This window comes from Salmo trutta, chromosome 27 (genome assembly GCF_901001165.1).
Source record: "Salmo trutta chromosome 27, fSalTru1.1, whole genome shotgun sequence".
In the NCBI taxonomy this organism is placed as follows: domain Eukaryota; kingdom Metazoa; phylum Chordata; class Actinopteri; order Salmoniformes; family Salmonidae; genus Salmo; species Salmo trutta.
Window position 1 is genome coordinate 26640151 of NC_042983.1, and position 12381 is coordinate 26652531.

The 12381-nt window shown below is 43.3% G+C and overlaps 1 protein-coding gene across 1 annotated transcript in view; it reads left to right on the forward strand.

The window, feature by feature from the left end:
* The window catches only part of jak2b (Janus kinase 2b), a 40574-nt gene that overhangs the window by 22697 nt on the left and 5496 nt on the right, over positions 1-12381 (forward strand). The window contains exons 15-22 of the mRNA XM_029717509.1: positions 210-348; positions 643-794; positions 932-1082; positions 1433-1569; positions 1796-1985; positions 4867-4991; positions 5220-5392; positions 10014-10131. Coding sequence (XP_029573369.1) covers positions 210-348; positions 643-794; positions 932-1082; positions 1433-1569; positions 1796-1985; positions 4867-4991; positions 5220-5392; positions 10014-10131 — 1185 coding nt within the window. The remainder of the gene's footprint in view (positions 1-209; positions 349-642; positions 795-931; positions 1083-1432; positions 1570-1795; positions 1986-4866; positions 4992-5219; positions 5393-10013; positions 10132-12381) is intronic.

A 12381-nucleotide genomic window follows, 5' to 3' on the forward strand; every position in this document is an offset into this window, starting at 1 on the left:
GCTGAACCCAACCTGTGCTACAGACATGGCTGCTCATTGATAAAGGGACTCTATGGATAATTATACATTCTCAGCGTTACACGCCACAGACTGCACCAGTCCATCAGTGCCTGCAGGAAGTTTGTGAATGTTTAGTTAGTTGGTTTGATGCACCTCTGCTCCTCACTGTCCCGTCCCCTCCTGACTGTCCCCTCCCCTCAATCCCGCAGGAGGAAAAGAACCTTGCTCATGGGAACGTCTGTGCCAAGAACGTCCTGCTGATCCGGGAAGAGGACCGGAAAACTGGGAATCCACCCTTCATCAAGCTGAGTGACCCTGGTGTCAGCATCACTGTCCTGCCCAAAGATAGTGAGTTCTCCTCTCTCTTCCTCTGATACACCGGTGTTACCACTAGGCTGCCAGAAGGAGGCAACATTTATCCATCAAAACTCAGTTGTGTGCACGAAGTTACCCCAGCTATGACCTGAGCCACACCTCCAAAAATCCTTGAATACCTCAGTTTTTACAACCTTTCACATCTTAAAATATTACAACCTAGATATTATATTCAAAACATATTGTACTATTTCAGAGTTATGATTATTGAACACTAAATGCTGTGTGAATTGATTGTCATTAATTACATATTGTGGTCTGGTCCAGTTTTGGTTGAGCGAATCCCCTGGGTGCCTCCTGAATGTATTGAGGATTCTACCAACCTGAGCCTTGCAGCAGACAAGTGGAGCTTTGGCACAACGCTGTGGGAGATCTGCAGTGGAGGGGAGAAACCACTGGTGACACTGGACAACTCTAAGGTGAGGATCACATCAGCTATACCAGTAGGTTATGTTTTAGAAATATATAGCAGTATGTTTACACTAATGCAATTTGATATGCAGTCCTACTACAAAGAGTCTCAAACTAACGTACCTTTAATGATTCTTTGGTTCAGAAAAACCTATTTTACGAGGACCGCCACCAGCTGCCTGCTCCTAAGTGGACTGAGCTTGCTAACCTGATCACCAGCTGCATGGACTATGAGCCCACGTTCAGACCCTCTTTCAGGGTCATCATCAGGGACCTCAACAGCCTGTTCACGCCTGGTCAGTGCATTGCTACAGTCATTGCAGATTTAAACTGGGTCATACTGATGGGTCCTAGGGTCTCTTCATTGAGTTGATTGTCTCAAGGAGGTCATGATTATTATAATTGTCACACATCATGTTGTTATAGGAAGAGGAAATTATGGGTGTAATGGTGGCCATATTACCAGCCTATATTATATCCAGGCTGTTACTGGTGTTTGTGTTTTAGGTGGACCAAGTGCTGCTAGGGGCTTAAAAGAGATGGGGAGAATCCAAGCAGACATGGAACAAATACAAGTCTCTGAAAAAAATACTGTCATTATTGAACATGTCTGTGTGATTTGACATTGTGCTGTTTTTGCCCACAGAATATGAGCTGATTGTGGAGAGTGACCTCCTGCCAAACAGAACATCAGCGTCACCGTGGGTCACTGGGGCGTTTGAGAACCAGGAGCCAGTCCAGTTTGAGGAAAGACACCTCATCTTCCTACAGCAGTTAGGCAAGGTAAGGATCCACAGTATCACAGCCAATGATGGCCACAAGCTAAGGAATCACACTCATTGTCATGAACAATGATGACCACAGATGATCATTCATGGTCTTTGAACACCACACACTGTTCTCGTTTGTGGATGTTTCTGATTCCATCCCAAAGCGCTTCATTAAGTAATCAGCTGATTTTAATGTCATCTCTTCCGCCCTACTTAATCATGTTGGTTTCTTCATTCAGGGTAACTTTGGCAGTGTGGAGATGTGCCGGTACGACCCACTCCAGGACAACACGGGGGAGGTCGTGGCTGTGAAGAAGCTTCAGCACAGCACGGCAGAGCACATGCGGGACTTTGAGCGGGAGATCGAGATCCTCAAGTCTCTTCAGCATGAGAATATCGTCAAATACAAAGGAGTGTGTTACAGCGCAGGTACAGTGTGACGTGTGGGATTGGCTTGATTCCTCGTGTCCTCTCCTCCTTTCGAAAAAGGTCAAATTGAAATGACTCTCCACTAGTGCGTCATCAGGCAAATTACGTTTACAGAGGAGGAATCCCAAAATACGTATGTAAAGTGGTAGGGTACATCCACGTATAGCTCTATACATGGATAAGTAGCATACCATTTTACATGTGCATGATTTTCTCCTCCGAGAAAACAACAGGTGATTCAAAGGGGGTGTGGTGGATTTCAAAACAATTCTGCAATAGGATACACCTGAGTATCTTTGGCCAGAGGAGGCAATCGAGGAGAGGAGCAAACTCCTCAGTTCACTTTACAAGTCACTGTCCTACATATGGCAACAACTTATATCTCTGTGTCCAGTATGAAGGAAGTTAGAGGTACAGTAGTTATGCGAGACAATGCTAAATAGCATTAACGCAATGACTGGAAATCTATGTGTATTTATACTGAACAAAACTATTAACTCAACATGCAACAATTTCAATGATATTACTGAGTAAATCAATCAGTTGAAATAAATTAATTAGGCCCTAATCTATGGAAGTCACATGACTGGGCAGGGGCGCAGCCATGGGTGGGCTGGGAGGGCATAGGGCCACCCACTGGGGAGCCAGCCCCAGTCAATCAGAATCATTTTTTCCCGACAAAAGGGCTTTATTACAGACGGAAATACTCAGTTTAATCAGCTGTCCTGGTGGACAGCTACCCATGGTCTGCGGTTGTGAGGCCGGTTGGACGTAATGCCAAATTCTCTAAAACGAAGTTGGAGGTAGCTTATGGTGGAGAAATGAACATTCCATTATCTGGCAACAGCTCTGGTGGACATTCCTGCAGTCAGCATGCTAATTTCACGCTCCCTCAAAACTTGAGACATATGTGTCATTGGGTTGTGTGACAAAGCTGCACATTTTAGACTGTCCTTTTATTGTCCCCAGCACAAGGTGCACCTGTGTAATGATCATGCTGTTTAATCAGCTTCTTGATATGCCACACCTGTCAGGTGGATGGATTATCTTGTCAAAGGAGAAATTCCCACTAACAGGAATGTAAACAAATTTGTGCACAAAATTTGAGCGAAAGAAGCTTATTGTGCAAATGGAACATTTCTGGGATCTTTTATTTCAGCTCATGAAACACGGGACCAACACTTTACATGTTGCGTTAATATTTTTGTTCAATGTACTAGCATGCTAGCAGATACCCATAAACTTCCAGCCATTGCGCTAACGCTTCATTGCCAAAACCCTGAAGTATCCCTTTTAAGGCTCAAGTTTAAAGTTTTAATGTCACATGCACAAGTACAGTGAAATGCCTTTCTTGCAAACTCAAAACCCAACAATGCAATAATCAATAACAATGTAATACTAGAAAAAAAAACATGAGAAATAAGACGAAATATGAAGAACACAATAAATAAGTAAGCATACTATATACATGGTCAGGTCCAATACCATATTTACAATGTGCAGTGATACTGGAGTGTTGGAGGTAGATATGTATAGGGGTAAGGTGACTAGGCAACAGGATAAAATAAACAGAGTAGCAGCAGCTTGCATGTGAGTGGGTGTGCAGGTGTGTAGAGTCTGTATAAATGTGTGTTCATGTTTTGTGTGAGTGAGCAAATGATGGTGTGAGTGTGTAGGGCCCTGTAAGTGTGCATCGAAACATATTTCAGTATTTTGCACTAAGGTCAATAAGATACAAGGTAAACTCGGTCCGTGCAGCTATTTATCAGTCGTATTTCTTGGGGATAGAAGCTGTTCAAGAGCCTGTTGTTGTCAGACTTGATGCACCAGTACCTCTTGCGATGTGGCAGCAGAGAAAATGGTCTATGACCTGGGTGGTTGGGGTCTTTGATGCTTTTCCGGGCCTTCTTTTCACACCGCCTGATACAGAGGTCCTGGATGGCAGGGAGCTCGGCCCCAGTGATGTACTGGGCTATCCTCACAACCCTCTGTAGCACCATGCGATCGAGGGTGGGTCTATTGCCATACCAAGCAGTGATGCAGCCAGTCAATATGCTCTCAATGGTACAGCTGTAGAACCTTTTCAGGATTTGAGGGGCCATGGCAAACTTTTTCAACCTCCCTGAGGGGGAAGCGGCACTGTCACGCCTTCTTCACGACTCCGTGTGTGTTTGGACCATTTGAGTCTTTAAGGATTTGGATACCGTGGAACATGACGCTCTTAACCTGCTACACTGCTGCCCCGTCGATGTGGATGGGGGTGTGCCCCCCCCGTTTCCTGTATTCCATGATCAGCTCCTTCGTTTTGCTGACATTGAGAGAGAGGTTGTTGCTCCGGCACCACGCTGCCACGTCACTGACCTCCTCCCTGTAGGCTGACTCATCGTTGCCTGTGATCAGGCCTACCACCGTTGTGTCGTCAGCGAACTTGATAATGGTGTTAGTCGTGCATGGCCACACAGTCATGGGTGAACAGGGAGCACAGGAGGGGACTAAGCACACACCCCTGTGGGGCCCCTGTGTTAAGGGTCAGCGTGGTGGTGTTGTTGCCTACCCTCACCACCTCGGCTCCACCCGTCAGGAAGTCGAAATTCCAGTAACCTGTTAGTCCAGGATCCGATCATTAGTAACCTGTTTGCTTCTGAAAAGATAAGTCTAGAATACACTATTGATGTGGGAACTCTGAGTCAGAAGGACATTTGGCAGTGTTTTTATGTTCTCTGGAAGTCACAGAAGGTGAATAGTATTTGCCTTGTAACTCCAACAGATCCTTTTAATTCAGTCACAAGACAAGACAAGACAAGACAAGTTCAGCAAGTTATTCATAGATTCCTAAGTCAGTGCAGAGGTGAATGTTTCTCTATTTGTTTGTTGTCTGCAGGCCGGAGAAACCTGCGACTGATCATGGAATACCTGCCCTATGGGAGTCTGAGAGATTACCTCATAAAGAACAAGCAGAGAATAGACCACATGAAACTGGTGCATTATACCGCTCAGATATGCAAGGTACTGATAGTGACCAGATATGAAATTAACATGAACCTTTTGATTATAATGGTTTTACTCTTCCATATCCAGATATCTACCCTCAGCTAAATGCCTGATGTTGATACCATATGGTGATAGTTCATAACATTCTAATACACACTAATACAGACTGCAGTCTAGTGGGAAGTTAAGGTAAAGCATGTATGAGATCTGAACGTTTTTGTCTTTGTTCTTTTGTGTGTGCAGGGTATGGAGTACCTGGCAACCAAGCGCTACATCCACAGAGATCTGGCAACCCGGAACATCCTGGTAGAGAGTGAGCTGAGGGTGAAGATAGGGGACTTTGGCCTGAGCAAGGTCCTGCCCCAGGACAAGGAGTACTATATGGTCAAGGAGCCTGGAGAGAGCCCCATCTTCTGGTTAGACACCTTTAGCAGTCCCTCCAGGATTCTGCTATCTTTTTTAGAAAAATTAACAATTCCCTGCTTATTATCATCATTGAAATCATTGGATATTGCAAAATGTGAAAATCATTTTAAAAAACGCTGCAAATCCTGGAGGGACAGTTTTATTCGGTCACTGACAGAAAGAACAGTTTTTATTTTCGTAGTGACCAATGATATTTTTTGAATTCAACCAACATAATAATTTAAAGTAGGACTAGGCGGTTTACTTATATTTACTACATACCGGTATTGAGGCATTTCCACCGCCATTTCTCGCACGATTTTATAGACACTAAAGGATTGCAACATGTCGAATGAAGAAATCATCTGCCAGCATTTATAAAATTGTACCGAAACTTCCTGTTTCTAACAAAGCTGTCGTGATGATTATTTATACAGTATGCCTTTACTCGCATAAAAACTGTGGATGGAAACATGGTTACAGAGAAAAATAAGGGAAAAGTGACTTTTTGATGATAAAGACAGAACAAACAAGCCACAGTGTGGAAATGATAGCAAACGAGTGCAGTAAATGCAAAAATGGATTAATGCTGAAAATGATTTTGGGTTGAAGTTGACTAAACCAGTTTAAAACACGTGTCAAAACGCATTCCATGGAGGGCCGAGTGTCTGCAGGTTTTCGCTCCTTCCATGTTCGCAATAGATTAATTAGGGTCACTGATTAGTTAAGAACTCCCCTCACCTGGTTGTCTAGATCTTAATTGGACACAAATTGAAAGGTGAAACCAAAAACCAGCAGACACTTCAAATCAAATTTAATTTGTCACATACACATGGTTAGCAGATGTTAATGCAAGTATAGCGAAATGCTTGTGCATCTAGTTCCAACAATGCAGTAATATCCAACGAGTAATCTGACCTAACAATTACCTTATACACACAAGTGTAAAGGAATGAATAAGAATGTGTACATAAAAAAAAATATATGAATGAGTGATGGTATAGAACGGCATAGGCAAGATGCAGTAGATGGTATAGAGTACTGTATATACATATGAGATGAGTAAGGTAGGATATGTAAACATAAAAGTGGCATTGTTTAAAGTGGCTAGTGATACATTACTTCAAGATGGCAAGATGCAGTAGATGGTATAGAGTACAGTATATACATATGAGATGAGTAATGTAGGGTATGTAAACATTATATGAAGTGGCATTGTTTAAAGTGGCTAGTGATACATTTATTACATCAATATTTCCATTATTAAAGTGGCTGGAGTTTAGTCAGTATGTTGGCAGCAGCCACTCAATGTTAGTGATGGCTGTTTAACAGTCTGATGGCCTTGAGATTGAAAAACAGCTTCTGTCTCTCGGTCCCTGATTTGATGCACCTGTACTGACCTCGCCTTCTGGATGATAGCGGGGTGAACACGCAGTGGCTCGGGTGGTTGTTGTCCTTAATGATCTTTTTGGCCTTCTTGTGACATCGGGTGGTGTAGGTGTCCTGGAGGGCAGGTAGTTTGCCCCCGGTGATGCGTTGTGCAGACCTCACTACCCTCTGGAGAGCCTTACGGTTATGGGCGGCGCAGTTGCCGTACCAGGCGGTGATACAGGATGCTCTCGATTGTGCATCTGCAAAAGTTTGAGTGTTTGAGGTTGAAGAGGCGCTGCTGTGCCTTCTTCACCACGCTGTCTGTGTGGTTGGACCATTTCAGTTTGTCCGTGATGTGTACGCCAAGGAACTTAAAACTTTCTACCCTCTCCACTACTGTCCCGTCAATGTGGATTGGGGGGTGCTCCCTCTGCTGTTTCCTGAAGTCCTTGATCATCTCCTTTGTTTTGTTGACGTTGAGTGTGAGGTTATTTTCCAGACACCATACTCCGAGGGCCCTCACCTCCTCCCTGTAGGCCGTCTCGTCGTTGTTGGTAATCAATCCTATCACTGTAGTGTCGTCTGCAAACTTGATGATTGAGTTGGAGGCGTGCATGGCCACGCAGTCAAGGGTGAACAGGGAGTACAGGAGAGGGCTGAGAACGCACCCTTGTGGGGCCCCAGTGTTGAGGATCAGCGGGGTGGAGATGTTGTTACCTACCCTCACCATCTGGGGGTGGCCCGTCAGGAAGTCCAGGACCCAGTTGCACAGGGCGGGGTCGAGACCCAGGGTCTCGAACTTGATGACGAGTTTGGAGGGTACTATGGTGTTAAATGCTGAGCTGTAGTCGATGAACAGCATTCTCAGATAGGTATTCCTCTTGTCCAGATGGGTTAGGGCAGTGTGATTGCGATTGCGTCGTCTGTGGACCTATTGGGGCGGTAAGCAAATTGGAGTGGGTCTAGGGTGTCAGGTAGGGTGGAGGTGATATGGTCCTTGACTAGTCTCTCAAAGCACTTCATGATGACGGAAGTGAGTGCTACGGGCGGTAGTCATTTACCTCAGTTACCTTAGCTTTCTTGGGAACAGGAACAATGGTGGCCCTCTTGAAGCATGTGGGGACAGCAGACTGGGATAAGGGTTGATTAAATATGTCCGTAAACACACCAGCCAGCTGGTCTGCGCATGCTCTGAGGACGCGACTGGGGATGCCGTCTGGGCCTGCAGCCTTGCGAGGGTTGACAAGTTTAAATGTTTTGCTCACGTCAGCTGCAGTGAAGGAGAGCCCGCAGGTTTTGGTAGCGGGCCGTGTCAGTGGCACTGTATTGTCCTCAAAGCGAGCAAAGAAGTTGTTTAGTCTGTCTGGGAGCAAGACATCCTGGTCCGCGACGGGGCTGGTTTTCCTTTTATAGTCCATGATTGACTGTAGTCCCTGCCACATATCTCTCATGTCTGAGCCGTTGAATTGCGACTCTACTTTGTCTCTATACTGACGCTTAGCTTGTTTGATTGCCTTGCGGAGGGAATAGCTACACAGTTTGTATTCGGTCATGTTTCCGGTCACCTTGCCCTGTTTAAAAAGCAGTGGTTCGTGCTTTCAGTTTTGCGCGAATGCTGCCATCAATCCACGATTTCTGGTTTGGGAATGTTTTAATAGACGCTGTGGGTACGACATCACCGACGCACTTGCTAATAAACCCGCTCACCGAATCAGTGTATTCATCAATGTTGTTCGCCGCAATGCGGAACATATCCCAATCCACGTGATCGAAGCAATCTTGAAGCGTGGAATCCGATTGGTCGGACCAGCGTTGAACAGGCCTGAGCGCGGGAGCTTCCCGTTTTAGTTTCTGTCTATAGGCTGGAAGCAACAAAATGGAGTCGTGGTCAGCTTTTCCAAAAGGAGGGCGGGGGAGGGCCTTATATGCGTCGCGGAAGTTAGAATAACAATGATCTAGGGTTTTGCCAGCCCTGGTAGCGCAATCGATATGCTGATAGAATTTAGGGAGCCTTGTTTTCAGATTAGCCTTGTTAAAATCCCCAGCTACAATAAATGCAGCCTCAGGATATGTGGTTTCCAGTTTACATAGAGTCAAATGAAGTTCGTTCAGGGCCATCGATGTGTCTGCTTGGGGGGATATATGCGGCTGTGATTATAATCGAAGAGAATTCTCTAGGTAGATAATGCGGTCGGCATTTGATTGTGAGGAATTCTAAGTCAGGTGAACAGAAGGACTTGAGTTCCTGTATGTTGTTATAATCACACCACGTCTCGTTAATCATAAGGCATACACCCCCGCCCTTCTTCTTACCAGAAAGATGTTTGTTTCTGTCGGCGCGATGCGTGAAGAAACCAGCTGGCTGTACCGACTCCAATAGCGTGTTTCGAGTGAGCCATGTTTCCGTGAAACAAAGAACGTTACAGTCTCTGATGTCTCTCTGGAAGGCTACCCTTGCACGGATTTCGTCTACCTTGTTGTCAAGAGACTGGACATTGGCGAGTAGTATGCTCGGGAGTGGTGCGCGATGTGCCCGTCTACGGAACCTGACCAGAAGACCGCTCCGTCTGCCCCTTCTACGGCGTCGTTGTTTTGGGTTGCCGGCTGGGATCCGATCCATTGTCCTGGGTGGTGGGCAAAACAGAGGATCCGCTTCGGGAAAGTCGTATTCCTGGTCGTAATGTTGGTGAGTTGACGTTGCTCTTATATCCAATAGTTTCTCCCGACTGAATGTAATAAAACCTAAGATTACCTGGGGTAACAATGTAAGAAATAACACAAAAAAACGAAATACTGCATAGTTTCCTAGGAACGCAAAGCGAGGCGGCCATCTCTGTCGGCGCCGGAGTGTGACACTTGGCCATGGAATGAGTTTGACACCCCTGTTTTAAAACAGTCAGAATAGAGAAGGCCCTGTTAAATCCACTTAGAATTTGTGTTGCCACCCTAGGGTCATGCACTACTCAAAGCTTATTTAGAACTTATTATTCAAAAACAACTGTCAAATGCCATCATTCTGTAAAAATATTTGGATAATATTGTGATAAAATACTGTACATATCGTCCAGCCCTAGTTAAAAGTTCTATGAACTGTGCAATCTTGTTCCTGACTTAATTGTTAGTTCCTGTGTTAGATTTGTGCTTTGGCTGTTTATTTTCACCCATTTCCTTGGCTTCCTATGCGGTGTAATTCATAGTCATCCTTTTTTTGAGAGAAAAATAAGAGAGAGATTTGGGACACTTTTTTGTGTTGTTGTGCAGGTATGCCCCAGAGTCTCTGACGGAAAGCAAGTTTTCTGTGGCTTCTGACATCTGGAGCTTTGGCGTAGTGCTCTATGAACTGTTCACCCACAGCGACAAGAACTGCAGCCCTCCTGCAGTGAGTTCATCTCTCTCCCTTCTGATTTTTTTTCTTCTTCAAATACATCTAATATGTTGTCTCATTAAATACTTGCTACTTGTATACGCCAAGCCTGCTGACCTCAGGCAAAGATGGTATATGTTACAGCATAAGGCCCCATGGTGTCAAGGGGAACATCAGGGTAATTTTAACAGGCTACGTTAAGATCACATAGCCTGTTAAAACAAACTGATGCCCAAAAGCTAGAAAGGGACAGAAAAATAAGAATAAGTTGCTCACACAGTATAAACATGCTATGAACCAAGGTTGGAGCTATAGTGCCTTCGGAAAGTATTCACACCGTTTTACTTTTCCATATTTTGTTGTTACAGCCTGAATTAAAATGTATTAATTTGAGATTTGTGCCACTGATCTACACACAATACCCTATAATGTCAAATTTGAATTATATTTGTAGAACATTTTAGAAATTCATAAAAAATGAAAATCTGAAATGTCTTGAGTCAATAAGTATTCAACCCCTTTGTTATTGCAAGTTCAGGAGTAGAAATGTGCTTAACAAATCACATATGTTGCATGGACTCACTGTGTTCAATAATAGTGGTTAACAGGATTTTTGAACCCCACACATGCAATTATCTGTAAGGTCCTTCAATCGAGTAGTGAATTTCAAGCACAGATTAAACCACAAAGACCAGGGAGGTTTTTCAATGCCTTGCAAAGAAGGGCACCGATTGGTAGATGTGTAAAAAATGTCAAAAGCAGATGCTGAATATCCCTTTGAGCATTGTGAAGTTAATTGGGTTTTGGGTGGTGTATCAATACACCCAGTCACCACAAAGATACAGGCATCCTTCCTACCGCAGTTGCCGGAGAGGAAGGAAACTTCTCAGGGATTTCACCATGAGGCCAATGGTGATTTTGAAACAGTTACAGAGTTTAATGATGGTGGTGAGAAAAAAGATGATTCACCGGACTATATTTTGAAAGAGGAAGTAAAGTACTTTAGGAATATGTTTCCATTTCAGTCTCCTCCATCTCCACAAACCGATGCTAATTGTATGTATTTTTTTCCTATTAATAATGTAAAATTAACATCTGTACAGAAAGACTCATGTGAAGGCCGAATTACAGAGGAACTTCTTGATGCAATTAAAGCCTTTAAGTCTGGGAAAACTCCAGGGCTGGATGGCACACCAGTTGAAGTATACCAAACTTTTTTTGATATACTCAGAGGACCATTATTAGCATGTTTTAACCAGTCCTATATAAACGGTAGATTATCGGACACGCAACAGGAAGGTCTGATTTCATTATTACTGAAACAGGATCCAAGTGGTGTATATATATAAAGATCCAGTCCATTTAAAATATTGGAGGCCTCTTACACTTCAGTGTTGTGATACAAAAATTCTAACTAAATGCTTGGCGCATAGAATTTAAAAGGTTTTGTCAGATATTATTCATGCAAATCAGACAGTTTTTTTACATGGACGATACATTGGAGATAATATAAGACAAGCACTGGAAACAATAGAACACTATGAAATATCGGGGAAACCAGGCCTGGTTTTCATAGCTGACTATGAAAAGTATTTTTATAAAGTAGGACGGGAGTTTATATGTAAATGCCTGGAATATAAAGAGAATATCTTTATAAAATGGGTTAAAGTTTCTAGTATATGTATATAGTAACCCTAGGTGTAAAATAGTAAATAATGACTACATCTCAGAAAGTTTAACTGTCAAGAGGGGTTAAACAAGGTTGTCCACTATCGGCATATCTATTTATTATTGCCATCGAAATGTTAGCTGTTAATATTATTGTTGGATCTAATTTTAAGGGATTATAAATCCATGGCTTAAAAACAAAGGTGTCATTGTATGCTGAAGATTCATGTTTTCTTTTAAAACCACCATTAGAATCCCTCCACAGCCTCATAGAGGATCTAGATACCTTTTCTAACCTCTCTGGATTAAAACCAAATAATGATAAGTGAATTATGATAAGTGAATATTACGTATTGGATCACAAAAAAAAATTAACTTTTACATTACCGTGTAGTTTACCAATAAAATGGTCTGATGGGGACGTGGACATACTCGGTATACATATCCCGAAAGAAAGAAATTCTCACTCCAATACATTTTTATAGAAAGTTAGAAAAAATAGATAAGATCTTGCTACCATGGAAAGGAAAATGCCTGTTTATTTGTGGGGAAAAAATCATCCTGATTAACTCTAGTCATTTCACAGTTTACCTATTT